The sequence below is a fragment of the Benincasa hispida genome, chromosome 12 (assembly GCF_009727055.1).
Source record: "Benincasa hispida cultivar B227 chromosome 12, ASM972705v1, whole genome shotgun sequence".
Classification (NCBI taxonomy): Eukaryota; Viridiplantae; Streptophyta; class Magnoliopsida; order Cucurbitales; family Cucurbitaceae; genus Benincasa; species Benincasa hispida.
Genome location: NC_052360.1, coordinates 48,512,137 through 48,531,774, shown reverse-complemented (window position 1 = coordinate 48,531,774; position 19,638 = coordinate 48,512,137). Strand labels below are relative to the sequence as shown.

The 19,638-nt window shown below is 36.3% G+C and overlaps 2 protein-coding genes across 2 annotated transcripts; both read left to right on the top strand.

The window, feature by feature from the left end:
* Positions 1-210: 210 nt before the first annotated feature.
* Positions 211-7,407, top strand: LOC120067011 (26S proteasome non-ATPase regulatory subunit 1 homolog A). Its single transcript, XM_039018373.1, has 13 exons — positions 211-593; positions 1,723-1,792; positions 2,249-2,354; positions 2,624-2,735; positions 2,813-2,981; positions 3,785-4,251; positions 4,389-4,524; positions 4,620-4,868; positions 4,950-5,170; positions 5,264-5,522; positions 5,630-5,862; positions 5,942-6,461; positions 6,628-7,407. Exons 1-13 carry the CDS (start codon positions 451-453, stop codon positions 6,943-6,945), a joined length of 3,003 nt encoding a protein of 1,000 aa, XP_038874301.1. The 5' UTR covers positions 211-450; the 3' UTR covers positions 6,946-7,407.
* A 1,729-nt stretch (positions 7,408-9,136) lies between these two features.
* LOC120092529 (60S ribosomal protein L13a-4) lies at positions 9,137-11,158 on the top strand. Its single transcript, XM_039050639.1, has 4 exons — positions 9,137-9,488; positions 9,590-9,706; positions 9,805-9,892; positions 10,742-11,158. The coding sequence occupies exons 1-4, from the start codon at positions 9,217-9,219 to the stop codon at positions 10,883-10,885; spliced, it is 621 nt and encodes a 206-aa protein (XP_038906567.1). The 5' UTR covers positions 9,137-9,216; the 3' UTR covers positions 10,886-11,158.
* Positions 11,159-19,638: the final 8,480 nt, after the last annotated feature.

Below are 19,638 nucleotides of genomic sequence, written 5' to 3'. Positions count from 1 at the left end.
TGTTACATTACAACCACACTATTCAAGAATATTTTTTATAGTGTAGCCTGATTATTACTATTATCATACAGGCAATTAAAAGTTCAAACTATTATCGACTTCAATGTTATAGGGTTTAAACCAAAATTATTGGAAAATTATATATGATCTAAATGAAAAAAAAAAAAAAGGAGAAAAAGAAATAAAGAGAAAGAGGGGAAAAGGAACTGACTTGTTGGATAAGTCAGGTTTTGGTAGATCGAGAGGTTCGATACAAAAAGCAAACCATTTCAGTAGCGAATCCCCCAATTTTCACTCCATTCCTTCTTCTTTCTCATCTCCATTCTCCCTCTCCGTTCCCAGAAACTTGCTTCCCCAATAGGGTTTCTAAAACCCTAGTTTTGATTTTTCGATTCATTCCTCTTTTCCCACAGATCCGAGCTCCGTTTCAGTCTTCGTTTCCTCAAACCTATGGCGACCTTGGTGAGCTCGGCGGGTGGGCTCTTGGCGATGCTTAATGAGACCCATCCCTTGCTTAAGCTTCACGCTCTCTCCAATCTCAACAATTTGGTTGACAACTTTTGGCCCGAGATCTCAACTAGCGTCCCTGTCATGTACGAATTTGCGTTCTTCTTTTTTCTTGATGAAAGTTTGCGTTTTAATTTGTTGGGTTCTTCGATTGTGTACTTGGGTGTTGTTGTTTTTAGTTTTCATGGATTGTAGGGCTGTTAATTGACGAGTGAGAGAGTGGATTGTTTCTTTTCGGTATGGATTCATCGTGGAAAATGTCTAAACTAACTAATTCTAGCGGGTCTTACTTGATGTTTTGACGCGTTCTTTTGTTGGGGTTCGGGAAATTGGAGTTTGGAGTGCCGAAGTGTTTAATTTTGGAGAAATTCAACTTGACATTGGTATAATTAGCGAATGCTGGGTTAGACATTGGGTTGAAGTTAAGTGGAATGATGCTTTATGTCGACCTGCATTCTGATTCTGGCATTTAGATTAGTGATAAACAACCGTGCCCTCTAATTCAGGTTGCTTGTTTAGTTACTTTTTCTTCTTTTGACAATGTTCTGAATCAGAAATTTGCGAGTTTCCTAAGCAAAATAGATGGTGTTTTGGTTATGATATTCCAGTTGTTGTTGGGTTTTTATGAGCCTGATTTTTTACATCTTCCCTGGATCATGACATGTTATACATGTCCAGGAGTTCTCAGGAGTTCTTCTAAGTTAAGGTGACGAGGTTAGCATTTTTTGTTTGGGAAAGTGGCGGGGATAGCCCGTAACTCATGGGAGTTCATCATTCATGATTGATTATACGGGGTATTGTTTAATGGTGACTTATTGTCTATCATTTTCTTACAAATTTGATGGATAGGGATTTGTGAAAAGGTGGGGAGATTGTGTGAGGAGGTTTGAAAGGTTGTTAGGTTTAACGCTTCTTATGGGGTTAAATACTCGGCCTTTCTGTAATTTTGTAGTTAGGGTTTATACTTCCTTATGTTAGGTTTTGTTGTTGTTGTTGTTGTTATTATATGTCCTTGTACAATTCTATTGTTTCTCTCAATGAAAGCTTGGTTTCTTCCTAAAAGAGAGAAAAAAATGTATGAATGCAGACCTGTGTTGTGGAAAAATATAGGGATGGATTATTTGTTGGTGTGCTTTATTTCTCGTGTTGCTGGTGATGTCAATGTTATGATAGCACATTGTAACTCTGTTTGTAAAACATGTCACTCCTTTTCAGTGAAAGCTTGTATGAAGATGAAGAATTCGATCAACATCAGAGACAATTAGCAGCGTTACTTGTGTCAAAGGTAAATGAGGCTTTTCTTTAACGGTTTTTCTTTTGGATACAGATTGTTTCTCTTCATTCTCTTTCTATCATGTTTCTATAGCCATTTGATATAAATTTATGAGAAATGATATCCTTTGCATCAGGTAAAAAAATCAAAGTACCCTGAATCCGATAACTTTAAGGAGGATCTATGAACTATTTTGTTTTCCATTCATTGATAATGGATTACCCACCTTTAACTCACAGATCTTTAAGGAGGATCTATAACTCACCTTTGATATTGATTTTTGGATTTGGTTCTCTCTACGGCTTTGATTTGGTGCAAAAGTAGACACCCTTTCAATCATTTTAGTCTCTCTATTCTTATTTAGTTTCGAATTGGAAATCTCTTTTATAATTACCTATGGGTGCTTTGGGGTTTTCCCTTATTTATTCAATGAAATGTTTCTTATATAGAAAAACCCTTAACTTGCAGGTCTTCTACTACTTGGGTGAACTTAATGACTCCCTATCTTATGCTCTTGGAGCTGGTTCACTTTTTGATGTTTCTGAAGATTCTGATTATGTTCATACTCTTCTAGGTAAGAATAATCACTATCTTCATCAATTATATGTATTAGTGTGTAAAAGTTGTTAACTAAACTTATATATATATGCTTCAAAAGTTTTGTTTGTGGCCCAAGATGAAACTTATGTATGTCAAATAAGATAGTTACTGGTTATGGGTATTTTGTCAATAAATTATGATTGTACTTGAAATGATTGACATTTATATAGGAATTTTAGGATGCTTTGATAAAGTGAAGGACTTGATAATTTGATATTGGTGTTTCTTTACTTGAATTCTCAGCTAAAGCTATCGATGAATATGCTAGTCTTAAGTCTAAGGCAGCAGAGTCAAACACAGAAGGGACAACTGTTGACCCAAGGTTGGAGGCAATTGTGGAGAGAATGCTTAATAAGTATGTGTGTCTTTCTCTCTTTCTAGCATGATGCAACTCTTTACTTCCCATTGCTTACTCACCATGTGTCCATTTAGGTGTATAACGGATGGGAAATACCAACAAGCTATGGGAATTGCGATTGAGTGCCGAAGATTGGACAAATTAGAGGAAGCAATCACAAAAAGTGATAATGTTCAAGGAACTCTCTCCTACTGCATAAATGTTTCACACTCATTTGTTAACCTTAGAGAATATAGACATGAGGTGAGTATTTACATTGTTTTCCCGTTCTATCAATTTTTGCTTTTTTGGCAGGGTCTGAGTGATATTGCTTTTATGGTAAAATTTACTATTATATTGTATAACACTACTTTTATATTGGATGTGAAAAAGATGTCAAGAATCAAGATGGAATTCTCAGATTCTCATAACATGAAACATTATGCATACTGGCTTGGACATGTTACCCACCAGAAATAAGCTTAGGCATAAATCCCTTTCTTATTGTACATTTATGTGGCTGCAAAGTGATCCAGGGCTTAGGGAGTTTCTTTTAGTGAGTATTTTGGTGAAATTGTCTAAAAAGAGTGGAAGTACTCTACTGTTCACATTTTCTTCCTTCCCTGCTACTTTCTGATTCAATCATGTAGTGACAACTTATATGGAATGGTTAAAAACCGGATCACTATGACTATTTCACCTAACTCTTTGTGAAGAATTGTGTTTTATTTTCTTGACTGCCCTTGTTATTTTTCTTAGTACGGATGTAAGTGTTTTGTTCCCCATCTCTTTCTCTTGATTGGAGCTTTTATGTGTAAAATTAATATCAAGTTACAAATATAGAATTAAGAGAATTTATTAATTTTAGTTAGAGTATATGTTGAATTTGGATGTTTAACTGTTCATTCTTTCAGAGACCTTAGAATGCCCATATATTCAGTTTAGAAGAAATGCTTGTGCTTTACGGATTTTGGAAGTTAACCAATTAAAATGTGTAGTCTGAAGTGTACAATAGGATGAAAATGTTGAGGTTGATGCTTATCTTTCTTGTTTCATTAATCCTGTAGGTTCTTCGTCTTCTTGTCAAAGTATATCAGAAGCTGCCTTCTCCAGATTATTTGAGTATTTGTCAGTGTCTTATGTTCTTGGATGAACCTGAAGGTGTTGCAAGCATATTGGAAAAGCTTCTTCGATCTGAAAACAAGGACGACACTCTTCTCGCATTTCAAATTGCCTTTGATCTCATAGAGAACGAGCACCAGGCATTTTTATTAAATGTGAGGGATCGGCTTTCAAATCCCAAGCCTGAACCTCCGGCAGCAGCACAGCCTAGTTCGAACGAGTCTGCTCAAAGTGAGAGTTCTCCTGCTGCTGATGCTCAAATGACCGATGGAAGTTCTGCCCCCAGTCTAAATGTACAACAAGCAGATCCAAAGGAGGTAGTATATGCTGAAAGATATGCAAAAATCAAGGGAATTCTATCAGGAGAAACATCAATACACTTGACCCTGCAGTTCTTATACAGTCACAACAAGTAAGAGATTTTCTTCTTAAGCCTTTCTTTTCAAACTAAGGTTCCAGGGTTGAAGTATAAGGGGAGCTAGTAACTTTTATCCTTTTATCTTTTTCTTTTTTATTATTTATTATTTTTTTAACCTTAATTGTTAATAGATCGGATCTTCTCATTCTGAAGACAATAAAGCAATCTGTTGAGATGAGAAACAGTGTCTGTCACAGTGCTACAATTTATGCTAATGCAATCATGCATGCTGGAACCACGGTGGATACATTTCTCCGTGAGAACTTGGTGAGGCTGATATTGGACTATAAGCTTTTCCTTCATTTTGTAATTAATTTATTGTTTGTTGAAATTTATGCCATCTTGCTCTTCTACTTATCTAGGACTGGTTGAGCAGGGCCACCAACTGGGCTAAGTTTAGTGCTACAGCAGGGCTTGGTGTTATTCACAGAGGCCATTTGCAGCAGGGAAGATCTCTTATGGCACCATACCTGCCACAAGGTGCATCTGGTGGTGGCGGCAGTCCTTACTCAGAGGGTGGTGCCCTTTATGCTCTAGGTCTTATTCATGCCAACCATGGTGAAGGCATAAAACAGTTCCTTCGAGATAGCCTACGAAGTACTAATGTAGAGGTACAGTCTTTTAAATTACTGGTAGTTGATACTTGATGTTGGGGCAGTATGGATAAATCTTGGTTATTTTGATGGATTCAGGTTATACAACATGGTGCTTGCTTGGGTCTTGGTTTGGCAACTCTAGGGACTGCTGATGAAGAGATTTATGATGACATCAAGAGTGTACTATACACAGACAGTGCCGTTGCTGGTGAAGCTGCTGGCATCAGTATGGGCTTACTTATGGTTGGTACGGCGAGTGAGAAGGCTAGTGAGATGCTTGCCTATGCACATGAGACACAGCATGAAAAGATCATCCGGTAATTAGGGTTTTGTTCTCTAGATTAGTACTTGGTGTAGTGTTCTATACATCTATTTTGTTGTTTTCTTATTTTTTTTATACTCTTACTCAGTGGCCTAGCATTGGGGATAGCCCTCACCGTTTATGGAAGAGAAGAAGAAGCTGATACCTTAATTGAGCAGATGACTAGAGATCAAGATCCTATAATTCGCTATGGTGGTATGTATGCATTAGCATTGGCATACAGAGGTACAGCAAACAACAAGGCAATTCGTCAGTTGCTTCATTTTGCTGTATCCGATGTGAGCGATGATGTTAGGAGAACAGCTGTTCTTGCCCTTGGGTTTGTCCTCTACTCAGAGCCTGAACAGGTCAGTGCTATATCAATTCTTATGAACGAGTTACTCCAGCTTAACATTCTCATTCCTTCATCTTTTATAACTGAAGTTCTGTTCTCACTTTGTTTATAAATCCACAGACGCCTCGAATTGTCTCCTTGCTGTCTGAATCTTACAACCCACATGTTCGATATGGTGCTGCTCTTGCAGTGGGCATATCTTGTGCGGGTACTGGATTGAGTGAGGCTATATCCTTGTTGGAGCCCCTAACATCAGATGTTGTTGATTTCGTTCGACAAGGTGCCCTTATTGCAATGGCTATGGTCATGGTCCAGATTAGTGAAGCCAGTGATTCTCGTGTTGGAGCATTCAGGTATCGTCCTTTTTTATATTCTTTCATTTCTATTTTCTGAAGTCTTTTTTTCCAATTAATATATAATTTCTTATTTTAGGCGACAATTGGAGAAAATAATTTTAGATAAGCATGAAGATACCATGAGCAAGATGGGAGCAATCTTGGCATCAGGAATTTTAGATGCTGGCGGTAGGAATGTTACTATAAGGTTGTTGTCCAAGACCAAACATGACAAAATCACTGCAGTTGTTGGTCTTGCTGTTTTCAGCCAGTTTTGGTATTGGTATCCCCTTATCTATTTTATCAGCTTGTCCTTCTCACCCACGGCATTTATTGGACTGAATAACGACCTAAAAGTTCCAAAGTTTGATTTCCTGTCTCATGCAAAACCGTCATTATTTGAGTATCCTAAACCGACCACTGTGCCTACTGCTACGTCTGCCGTAAAACTTCCAACTGCAGTTTTGTCAACTTCAGCAAAGGCTAAAGCCAGGGCTAAGAAAGAAGCTGAACAAAAGAACATTGCTGAAAAGTCGTCTGCAGCTGAATCTTCATCTACAGGTTCTAATCCTGCTAAAGGGAAGGTGTCCTCTGAGAAGGATGGTGACTCCATGCAGGTAAATTTCACTTGATGCTGTTATCTCCTGCTTTTTATTTCAGTCTGTGTCGATTTAGGTTTATGCTGTATTTCACGTTGCTTATAGCTGTGCTGCATCTTAAATTTTTATTATTAAGGAACTATGATGATAGTCGTACCGTGTTCTTTGCCCTACTATGTGGCAGGTTGACAACCCACCTGAGAAGAAAGCAGAACCAGAGCCCTCTTTTGAAATTCTGACCAACCCAGCTAGAGTGGTTCCTGCTCAGGAAAAATTCATCAAATTTTTAGAGGAAAGCAGATATGTACCGGTGAAGTTGGCGCCTTCGGGTTTCGTTCTACTAAAAGACTTGCATCCTTCTGAACCTGAGGTCCTCTCTCTAACGGACACACCGTCATCAACAGCATCACCTGCCAGTGGTTCAGCAACTGGGCAGCAAGGTTCCGGATCAGCCATGGATGAGGAGCCTCAACCACCCCAGCCTTTCGAATACACATCATGATCATCCTACCCGTTGATTTGTTTTGACTTGGTTGGTACTGATGTCATCTTTTCCGGAAGACATTGCAGAGCAATCTCGGCAGAAGTAAAATGCAGGATATTATTTTGAGTTAGGTTAGCTCGACGTGCTACCGACGCCTATGTATGAACTGGATTTCTTTCTTTTCCTTGTATCAATGTTTCAAATTCTAGGAAGATGGGAATGAAATTGTGTATGGAAAGCTGAAACCACTCTATGCTCAAAAGTGTTTGATGCCATTTGTAGTCGAGATATTATTATCGTGGCCTAGCATCTAGGCGACTGAAGAGCTCAGTGATACTTCTTTACCTCCAATATAGTTATCTTTTCTCCCCCTTCCCCATCTGCTTTCCATATTATTCCCCTCATTTGGGAGTTGCTTCAGAAAAATGGTAGAACTCTACCAGCTCTGCAATTAAACAAGGTGGTGTTATGCCCTTGCCATTTGAGATATTGATTTGGTTTCTTTGTTTAATCTCACTTTGAACTATGTGATTTTAGTCGGTCTTGATGAAGCTATGCTGTTTATATCAAATTCGCTTTCTTAGTTCTTTCATGTATTGTGTAAATGGCTACCAAGAATATGTGAATGAATTTCCATTCTTTAGAAAGTTATTGATGTCACATCGGGTTAATTGAACATTTAGTTCAATGTGGATGGAAGATTATGTATCTTTTTTTCTTTTTTATAAAGTAATAAGCGTCTTAATTATTGAAGGAAGTTGGCTCCAAATACTTAAAGGTGGTTTGTGGTATTGTAATGGAATGAGATTTTAATCGGTTCTAACAATTTTCAATCCAACTCTCTTCTGATTCTATTTTCGTTCTGCCTTCAAATTCTCATGAATTTCAACAGTAATTCTAACTATATTCCAATCTCTCAGACTTTAAGATACATCTAGATTGGACCTATAATATATATCCAATTTTTTCTTCAAATATTTAATTATTATTATTTTTATGTACGATAAGAGTGGGGTTCACAAAGATAAGTGTAGGATGCACCAAAGTATTGCTTTAAAAAAATCTCTTTTATGAGGTTAGAGAAAACATATTTGAAGAAATTTAATTCGTTGAAGGAACTTTATATTTGTAATGATTTTAGTATAGCGATTACAATATCTAAAACATAATTCTTTGATGTTTTTTTCTTGAAGTTGGAGGAAATTGTTTTTGAAGTCGTATTAGAGGTTTGACTTCAAAGCCTTCAATAACTCAATAACTTAAGTTTTTGTCTTCTAGGTCTTCACGAGGGTTATACGATTTTTCTACCATGGACTTGAATTGGATTGGAATTGATATTTTTCTAATTTGCTATTTCTTTGTCTCCAAACTTCATTTTAAGGGCACATATTAATTCTTAAATAGCCCTAAATTAAATGAATTTATTTCCATGGTAAATACGTGGCGAAATTTCCCCTTTAACACATATTACTTATTACTTTTTTTAATCTTTTATTTTTTTTCTCTCTCTAGCTTATTATCTCTTTCTCACTGATCCTTTCTTCTCTTCTCATTCCTCCTCCGTTTTTTTTTTCTTTTTTTATTTTCTATGGTCTCTCCGCATCGAACAATTTGGGAGAAAAATGAGAAAATAATAAAAAGGGGCAATTGTAACTTTAATTAAATGGCGCGTATTTCTAGGTTTTACTTTTTTTCATGACAAAAAACTTCTGCCTAAAAATTTAATTGTTATCGATTTCTATGTGATTATTATCTTATTTGTATATGATTGCCACACATGCAATCATAAAAACATTGAAGTCATACTTTGGTTTCTTAAAATGTATTTATCATACAATACAATTTTCCTAATAATAATAAATAAATAGAATAACAGCGAACATTTTTAAATTCTTAATTTTTATTTTTTAATTTTAAGAAAAATAATAATTAATATATTTTTTTGCTATGTTTAACCTCAATAATATTAAAATATTCAAGACACGTTAGTTTGAAAAATATAATAATAAGATATCTATTTCGCCCTACTCTTTACCAAAAAACCCTAGCCCCAAGAGATTATAGGACAAAAAGTAGTTTTTTTTTTTAAAAAAAAAACACAAATATTTTCCCAAAAACCGTAGGCCCAAAGAGAGGCCCATGAAAAAGTAGGCTCAATATGAGAGGCCCAATAAGATTCAGGCGTCTCTCACATATTAATTGAAAAACCCTAGCAACTCCCAACCATTTCCCTCACAGAGAAGAAGACGACGATAGCCGCTCGAGGCTTTTGCACACAGAAACAAGAAGATGGTGTCCGGTTCAGGTATCTGTGCCAAGCGCGTCGTCGTTGACGCCAGGCATCACATGTTGGGAAGGCTCGCTTCTATTATCGCCAAAGAGCTTCTCAATGGACAGAAAGTTGTGGTCGTCAGGTGCGAGGAGATCTGCATCTCCGGCGGATTGGTTCGCCAGAAGATGAAGTACATGCGTTTCTTGAGGAAGCGAATGAACACCAAGCCTTCTCATGGCCCCATTCACTTCCGTGCCCCCGCTAAGATCCTTTGGCGCACCATTCGTGGGTATTGTCTTCCTCCTTTCTTCTACATTTGTGTATTTCGCTCTTTGCGATTGGTAGTGATTGGTGTCTTTGTTTTTACTGGATTTGATTTGGGTTTTATAGGATGATTCCCCATAAGACTAAGCGTGGTGCGGCGGCGCTTGCTCGTTTGAAGGCGTATGAGGGTGTTCCTCCTCCGTACAATAAGATGAAGAGGATGGTCATCCCTGATGCTCTCAAGTAAGCTTTGTTCGGGGGCTTAATCGTTTAATGTTTCTTCTGTTCTGATTGTGAGGTCTTTGTATTTACAAATTCGTTATGTTGGTTTGGAAATTCAGGGTCTTGAGGCTTCAAGCTGGACATAAGTACTGCTTATTGGGCAGACTCTCTTCGGAGGTTGGATGGAACCATTATGATACCATTAAGGTAAGAATGCAATGAGCTTTAAAATTAGTCCATATTGTTCCGAAATGTGTCAATGAAATTTATTGTGCATATTGTTACGAACTCATGTTGCTCTTTGTGGTGGAAGTATATTTTGGCGTTTGGTTGAGTATAACTACAATTGGTATTTTTTTACTCAATTATGGATAAACACTTGGTAGTCTAGTTTAAATAAATGCTATATTTGTGCTTGTTGGGTGTTTATATTGTTCGCCCTTTTGAATGTTTAGCATTTTTTTTATGTTCATTTCTTACTGGTGTGGTGATCTCCAATCTCGAGTTTTAATTTAATAATATTACTTGTTTACTTGCATATTTCTTTTCATATCCTGTGGGTTCCCATGACACCAAATGTTGTAGGGTTAGACAGTTTGCTCCGTGAGAGTAGTTTGGGTGCTGGCCCGGATATTAAAAAAGACAATATTACTTGTTTACTTGAATATTTCTTTTCACATTTTCCCCTTAACTGAAATACTTTTGAACTTGAGTGTGGAAGTATATATCACTTATGCATGCAAATTTCAAAGTGGGAAATCTTTGGAAATATGAATAATGCACATGTTTAGGATTGGCCCTCTTTTCACCTTGTTCCCTTTGTTAGTGGTGTTCTGATTTGTTACGAGTAGTTATTATTAATCTGCTGTATTATTTTTACTTTCTGTTATTAACTTACTCTATAAATATTAAATAGGCCTTGTATATTACCTTCTAATATACCATCAAAACACTTTTTCTTCATGTTTAGATTATCCTGCTCCCTCTGTCTTATTTTATTTCTTATGTCGTCATAAAATTCAGTTCCTTACATATGTATGTCTTATTCCAATGCAGGAACTTGAGAGGAAGAGAAAGGAAAGAGCTCAGGCTGCATATGAGAGAAAGAAACAGTTAAATAAGCTGAGGATTAAAGCCGAGAAGGTTGCTGAGGAGAAGCTTGGTCCCCAACTTGAAGTTATTGCTCCTATCAAATACTAGTTTGTGATTTTGATCTCAGAAACAAGGATACTGGAGAATTGTGTTGCAGTTGAATTTCATTTTTCAATTTTGATAACATTTATCTTTATTAGTGGACATGATACATCTCTGTATGCTTCTAGAATTCTTCAGTTTAGTCAAGTTTTTGATACTTTTTGTTATATCTAGTAGATTCACGATGCCTGTTTGTTCCAAAAGCAAAAATGTCCGATTCCTTGGCTATGCATATCGTTGTCTGAACTCTGCAGTTGATTCTCAAGCATTGGGTTGAAAGCTGGCCTTTTTTAAGTTCCAAACCTTGATGATGATTGTTCATGGGGTTTTGTGTGTTTGGGCCGACAAGAAAATAAGAACTGAATTTTTTATTATACCAATACAGTTCTTAGTTTTATTTGTGTAAGAATTCTGGGGACTTAATTTGGGATTTACAGTTTTATCAAGGTAATATTGCATTAGGCATTCTACTGTTTATACGACATCATTTCAAACTCATGCTTTTAGTTTCCTCCATGGATTCCTGTGATGATTTTTTCTTCCGCCTTCTTGTGGAATACATTTTTCTTGGGGTATTGTAGAGATGGTTAATAGCAGTTTCGTTCGTATCACTATTTTCTTTTGTATTTGAAGTGACTACTTCAATAAGGGCTTGGCCTTGAGGGGATAGATCGATCTTAAGATATATATTTGATGAGGTAATGATATTGCATGATTAAAACGTGATGGTCCAGGGCGTGAGCAAGAGATGGTCAGAGCGCACGAGAGACAATGGGTCCAGACTGTACTTGTCCCGAAAACCTAAAGAGAAAATCTATGCCAATTTAACTTAATTTTCAAATCAAAACTACCGGTTTTGGTTGGATAGAAGCGCCCAGATATCTTCCTTATCAACCTTTAATCATTGATATTTGTATGCATAATTTGAATTTTAAAACATATGGTTGAATGAGAAATCTCAGCTAATCACAAGTTGTCATGTCATTATAATGAAAGTTCGGATCCGTAAAAATTATAAATTGGATCAGTTCAAGTAACTAAAGTCTTGGCACAAGCCCATATGAATAGGGTTGGCAAAAATTCCTGCGGGTATCCGTCCTAATCGGGGACACAAATCGCGTGTTTGTCCCTGCCCCGATCCGAATATATTTTATTGATTATATATATATAACAGTAGCTTTCGTTATTGTTTTCTATTTTTCTAAATTTTTTTAATTTCATTTTATATAATTAACTTTTAATTATATATTGAATTTACAATAAAATGCTAGTTTTTAATTATTAATTTAAATAAATAAAACAATAATAATATTAATTTGTTATCTAAAATATTTACATTTCAATATAAAACCAAAATTTAATTGATTTTAAATAAATAAATTATTAAAAATAAAAAAATATAAACGATGAATTTTTCTCCATGGGAATTCCTCGACTCAGACCTCGACTCCCCAAAATGGAAAATGAGGCGGAGACGGGGACTACGAATCCCCACAGGATAAGGACAAGGGGTGCATCCCCAGCCCCGTCCCGTCCTGTTGCCAACCCTAACCCATGAGAAACCTCTATAAATAAAGACCGTACCTCTTCATTTAGGGATGGTTGGAAGAACTAAAAGCTGAAGCTCTAAAGCTCTAAAGACTAAAATTCCAAAGCTCTGAAAATTCAAAGGTTGAAACTTTAAAGATCTAAAGAACACAACTCCCTTGGCTAAAGCTCCCAAGTCAAAACTCTTAAGCTCTCAAGTGTTGAAGACTAAAACTTTTCAAGTTCCAAAGACTAGAGTACAAATTTTGAAGAATTGAAGACTGAAACTATTAGAAGCTTCAAAGATTAGAAGACTTCAACAAATTGATCCTATCATCACAACCTACATTCTGAAATGTCTTGAAACTCAAGGAAAAGCTCATAAGCAGATCAACAAGCTAGGGGACGATCCTAGCCAATCAACAAGCTAGAAGTCGACCCAAGTCGATCAAAGGTTAGAGACCGATCCAAGCTGATCAACAAGCCACAGGCTGATCCAAACTGGTCTATAAGCCCAAAGGCTACTCTGAAGGTCACCATCAAACATTGTAGCCGTGAGGGCCTTTGTAAACAGATCAGCAATGTTGTGCTCAGAAGCTATCTTCGTGACAATCACGTCCCCTCGATGCGCAATCTCTCGAATGAGATGATACTTCCGCTCTTGTGTTTGTCGCGCTTATGACTCCTAGGCTCACAAGAATTAGCAATAACACCACTATTATCACAATAAAGTGTGATGGGCTTTGACATGTCTGGAACAACTTTTAGATCGTCAGGAATTTCCTGAGCCAATTGGCCTCCTTAGCAGCTTCACAAGCCGCTACATACTCAGCCTCCATGGTGGAGTCTGCGATGCACCCCCACTTGGTGCTTTGCCATACTACAACCCCTCCGTTAAGAATAAACACTGATCCTAATGTGGATTTCCTAGAATCCTTATCAGTCTGAAAATCAGAGTCCATATATCTTGTAAAACCCGAACCCTAATTACTTTAAGTAAGAGTAGGTAATCTGATGTCTTCTAATGAGCTATGATGGAATCATGTCCTAGGAATTATAGAAGAAAGAAGGAAGCCATGATGTGGTAGATGACCTAGATTGGCAAAGTGAATGAAGGGTCAATTGATCGACTGAATTTCACTAAATGTTGGCTAAGGATGGAGCTCACGTAATGTGCTTGGATATGAGGAATCAAACACGAGTTAGTGAGAAATTTTGAATATAGGTTAACTATACAAAGGAGAAAGATTAACTAAAATGTAAAGCTAAATTTGTTGGAATTCCCAAAATAGAGAAAGTGGGAAATAAGAATTTGTTTCTTTTAAAAGGAAAATGTTATACCCATCAAGTAAATTATTAAATATTACATTAGGATATAAAATTTAAAGGAAAATTTTGTTTAATTTCAGCCATTAATCTTCATTAGTGGGCTAAATGGTCCAAGGAGATTTCATGCAACTAGTTTGGCGGTCGCATAGGAAGGAAGGCTAAATTCATTTGAACGGTTTGGACAGATTACTTAGGCTATTTGTGTAATTCCAGTGGCATTCGAAAGCTCTGTGTGTCTACTTTCTGTAGCTGTGCTTCTAGAGGGAAAACTTTCTGGAATAAGGTCGGAGGAGTAAAATAAGAACGAAGGGTTCGTTTCTCAGGTGAATCTAGGCCATCAATGAAGAATTAAAGCTCCAGGACGAATCGTGAAAAGTTTTGAGCTAAAAATTTGAGGTAATATTGCTAACTAAATTATAAACAACTTTGTAGAATGAAACTATTTAAGATAAGGCCTGGAATTCGAGTTATATATTTTTGAAATTTGAACTGGAAGTTGTTGAACAAGCAGGCAGCTGCTTGAATTGGGGCCAATGATGAATACTTGAATCTGCAGATCAAACAACGGGAAATTTTGAGCTAAAATTAGGTAATGCTGCTAACTTGATTCTAAGCAAGTTTGTAGAAGGAAGTTCCTTGAGATGAGTTTTAGAAATTTAGTTATGAATTGTTGAAATTGAATCTGAAATTTGATGCTCCAAAATTTTTCTATGTGGGGAGTATGGGAGATCAAAGGGTACATTCTTTTGGCACTCAAGCCCTCCAAATTGGCTAAGTGTCCAACCCTATAAGTGAATGGTAGAAGGCACAATGTGATGGTTTGGCATGTAAGCTTGATTTATTGAGTAGGCCTAAATGGAAGGCTAATGTAAACATTAAGTAGTATGCTTATACGTGTAGATTCAACGCCCATTGGAGAAGCCTATCAAGCCTTAAGGAAGCAAACTTGAAGAACCTGTGAGTGACTATAAATGATTTATAAATATTTTATAAATATTTTAATAATCCATGCTTTATTGACAGTTACTTTTATGCTAGTTATTTTACAAGAAGTTCCAAGCAACGCATTTCCCTAAAGTTTATAAAAGCATGCTAGTTACCAAGTTTATGAAATATGCTTTGGTACAATGGTAGAACCATGGTAGTTTTCAAAAGAAGATTCTATGACATGTTTAAGTTACAAGTATTTGTATTATGTTTTAAAGTATATGTGCTTTTAATGTTGTTGAGCATGCGTTAGTAAATGATATTCTTATGAAAACTATGTTTTATGAGATCAAGCTTTCAGTAAGCTTGTTTTCTGAAAATGTTTTCCTATCAGGTATTTTCAGCTCAATACTGAAGTACATGGAGAAGGTATCTGAGTTGTACTACCTGGTTTCAATTATGTTATGATTATGATACTGAAGTACATAGAGAAGGTATCAGAATAATTCACTCAGTTCAGTAATAAGCAGTGGTACCCTGCTTCAGTTATGATTTTTGACGTCAGGATCCAGTTTGCTTTACGTGCACGTATGACAGTTAATTAGTTCAGTAGGATTGAACCACAAGGGTTCTTTCCAAGCATTGGCTGACAGGTGTTGAACAAAAGAGTTCTCACCCCAGCCCAGGTTTATGTTTGAGAGATTAAGCAAAAAGGTTCTCTCTTAAACAAGGATATCCGACGTTGAGAGATCGAACAAAAGGGTTCTCTCTCAACTGGGAATCAATTCAACCATTTTTCTAGATACACTGGTTTTAAAAGTTTTATGTACACGTTTGCTTGGCATGTTTTAGTTCCAGTGTTTTGTTTTCTAGCTTTTAGTTTAAGCATGAGATTTATGTTTTTATTAAGTCACTCACTGGGCGAGTAGCTCATTCTTTCAAATGTTTTTCTTCTCCCAGGTAGTGGTTATCTCCCCAGAGATTAGCTGTCATGCTGCTCTGCTACTCAAGGACTCCAGTTAAAAGTCCAAAAGTCTAAAGAGCAGTTTTAGGTGTTTATTTTGTACAGATTAGGGACTAGTAAAGTATGTTGTGACCCACTGAACTCTGTACCTGTTAATATAATGTAGTTATATTGTTGTTGATCTCTGGTGTTCTGAGGTTATTTTTAAAGTTTCATTAGTTTGGTGAATGTTATATATGTATTCCAAGGATCTAAGAAGATTAAGGTTGTTAGTTAGACAATAAGTGCCACACAAGGGTTCGTAATTATTGTCGTCACATTCACTTCTGGATTAAGAAGGGTAATCTGGGAGGGGGTGTGACATATCCTGTTAGGATCAAATCCGTAGAACCAAACAAAAGCATGTAGTCCCTCGTTCTTCGTAGATACTTGAGGATGTTTTTAACGGCTATCCAGTGATCATATCCTGGATTACACTGATATCTACTGACTATCCCTACTGAATAGCAAATGTCAAGTCTATACATAACATCACATTCATCAAACTGTTTGCAACAGATGCATAGAGAACCCATCTTATTTCTTCAACCTCTTGAGGTGTCTTAGGACACTGTTCCTTAGACAAAGTAACTCCATGTCTGGAAGGCAAAAGGCCCCTATTGGAGTCCTGCATCGAATACTTGATCAACATCTTGTCAATATACGATGTCTGAGACAGTACTAGCATTTGTTCTTTCAATCTCGAAAGATCTGAATACCAAGAACAAACCGAGCCTCTCCTAAATATTTCATTTGGAATTGGATCGTTAGCCAGTTCTTAAATGTAGTCAGTAAGCCTACATCATTTTCAATTAGTAGGATATCATCTATATACAACACTAGGAAAACTACTGAACTATTGATGATGTTCTTGTAGACACAAGGCTCATCAATGTTCCGATCAAAGCCATAAGATTTTATCGCAATATCAAACCTTATATTCCAAGATCGAGATGCTTGTTCAGTCCATAAATGACCGATTCAGCTTGCAAACCTTTTACTCTTGACCTTGGACTATGAATCCCTCGTGCTGCACCATTTAAATGGTCTCCTCAAGATTGTCATTTAGAAAAGCAGTCTTGACATCCATTTATCATATCTCATAGTCATTATATGAGATAATGGATAAGAGGATCCAGATAGACTTCAGCATGGCAACAGGCGAGAAAGTCTCCTCATAGTCGACTCCCTCTACCTGGGTATAATCTTTTGCCACTAGTATAGCATTGAAGGTGTGCACCTTCCCATCAGCACCCCATTTCCTCTTGTAGATCCGTTTACAACCTATAGGTTTAACCCTATTAGGTTGATCTACAAGATCCCAACTGAATTGAAGTACATAGACTCCATTTCGAGATCCATGGCTTTGATCCATTCATCTCTGTCAACATCCTCCATTGCCTTCTTATAAGAAAATGGATCCTCAACCTCGTCATCAACTACCATAGTTAGGATTTCAGTTAAATTCATATAGCGAATAGGTGGGTTCACAACCCTCCCACTACGTTGAGGTTCCCTCAATACTGGAGGTAGATTTGACCTACTAGATGAACCTACTTCAACAACTCTTGTTGAGGTACCGAACTCTTCAACAACTATTGTTGTTGGATTTGATTCTACGACCTCATATAGTATGTGACACTTAATAGCAAAATACTTGACCCATGTTGTAGCATTTCTTTATCTTGACAAATCACACTCTTATACAATTTGGTATTGTCAACAACCACAGAGACTACAACTGGGTCGTGTTCTTGAATGCTATTTATTACATTCATATCTAAATTAGAGATTGTATTTGAAGGTAACTCATCTTCACAACCATCAAAAGTCCAACTCCTCAAATTCATCATTTGTTTCTGTTCTAAAATCCTTGCATAGATTGTTAGCCACCATATTTTCATCATCACAGATTAGTGCAACTAATTCAGGATTAGGATCAATATATTGAGTTGGCTCTTCAAACTGACTAGAAGATTGTGCATTCAAGTTTATATCCAATCTTATCCTACTTACATTAACATATAAATGCATGAAGTTTGGGAGCAACATTACAATTGAAAACATATGGTTCATTGTTTGTTCATTAGGAATAGGGAATGACATAAACCTTACTGATCTTGATGGTGTTAGATTAGGATGTTTATGTACTATTTCTAACTAGTTTGCTCTCATATCTACACCAAGTGGCATCCCTACCATTTGGATGAATTGTTTAAAAACAAGTCCATTGTTCACATTTCTGCTAAAACCCCCATATGTTGGTTGGTCATATTCAACTTCTTTAACACCATCAATCATATGACCATTTGCAAACAATACAAATCTCAAAACATTTGTCTGAAAAAAATGCACTTAGAAATTGTATTAAAAACAAACAAAAATACTATAACTTTTTGTATTTTTTTTTTAAAAAAAACCTTAAACCTTAAACTATAAAAATGCTAATACTAAAAAAAAATCAAATGTTATTTAAAAAAATCATTCAAATTAATAATTTTGTATTAAAAAATAAACAAAAATTCTAAACTTTTTCTACTAGAAAAAGTATAAACATCAAACTTAAATACTAAAAAAAACCGAATATTATAAAAATAAATAAATAACTAGTAGTAAATAAAAAGTAATTCACAAATTCAACAACATACTGTTTTTTCCCTCAAAGTGACAATGATCCCTCCTTTTTTGTTATTTGTTATCTAAACAGCAACAAAAACTACAATATATATATATATATATAATGATATGAAAAAATATGGATCTATAACTTATTTTTTAATTAAAAATAGGAATTTAGTTGAGTGATTCTTTAGAGTTTGTGAAGCAAGTTCTATAAGATTTTGCAGGGTTGTTTGGATTAGTTGCAAATGTTGGAAAGAGTTCCATGTTTGTTGCGGGTGTGGAGTCTGGGGAGGCGGAGGAACTAGCTGCATTTATGGGTTTCTCTCTTGGTTCGTTGTTCCACGTCACTCCTTCTGTGCGTGGTTTTCTTTACTCGGGTCTTGTATGATGTCACATATCTGCTGTCACTGTACTTGATTCGCGCACATCCGGCGCTCGCTCCCGCTCAAGCTAACTCCCTAATCTGCTATTCTATTATCTCAAAGTCTCGCCGGGGTAGCCAGGTTTCGCCCTTTCGAGATTCTTAGTCAAGCCGATATTTCGATATAGAAATCTCCTTATTTTGTTCACGCGGATTCTCGCATCATTTTCTTGAAAAGATATTAGATCACCGTGGAAACTTTTAAAATGAGTAATGCTGACCATTCCTTTATTAGCACAAACCTTCGATGACTTATCGGCTGGCTTGCTTGAGAATAGTTTCACAAAAATGGAGACGAACCGGAAAATAACGTCCGATCTTGTTTCTGGATGAGTGGAAAAGAAGGATATAAGAAGTTCGTTCTGTTCCTCTGTGCATCTCTGTGATGGGCCATTTCTGTACATTTCAATGTACTCTATGTCTCGAGGAATACATAGAGTTGAACATAGTCAAAAAGAATTGAAAGATTTCATTGCAGTTTCAGAAATTTGGAAATTTCCCAGTGAAAAAGATGAGTTCTTCTCTCCATCGGAACAGGCCGTTATGCTTATTACTAAACTTGTTGAAGAGATGAAATATAACAAAGGTATATCTTTTTATCAGAGGTTGAATCGATCATCAGAAGAAGAATTTGGCAAAAATTGGGATACATTCTGGGAAAATCAAACTTCCATCGAAGAGAAGCAAATGAAAGGATTTCATCAAAATTCTTGTAGAATCGAGAATGAAGTTTTCATTTCTGTACATGCCAGATCATTAAATAGTAACTGCATCAATCTCCAAAAAAATCCCAATTGTTTCGAACTTTCTCTTTTTGGAATGGAATATTTACGGAATCCCCATGATAGGATCAAACTTTATTCCATGGTATTTATATGAGATTCCTCTTTCTTATTCTTAAGCAAGTCCCCGAGAGGGCTTAGTTGATTC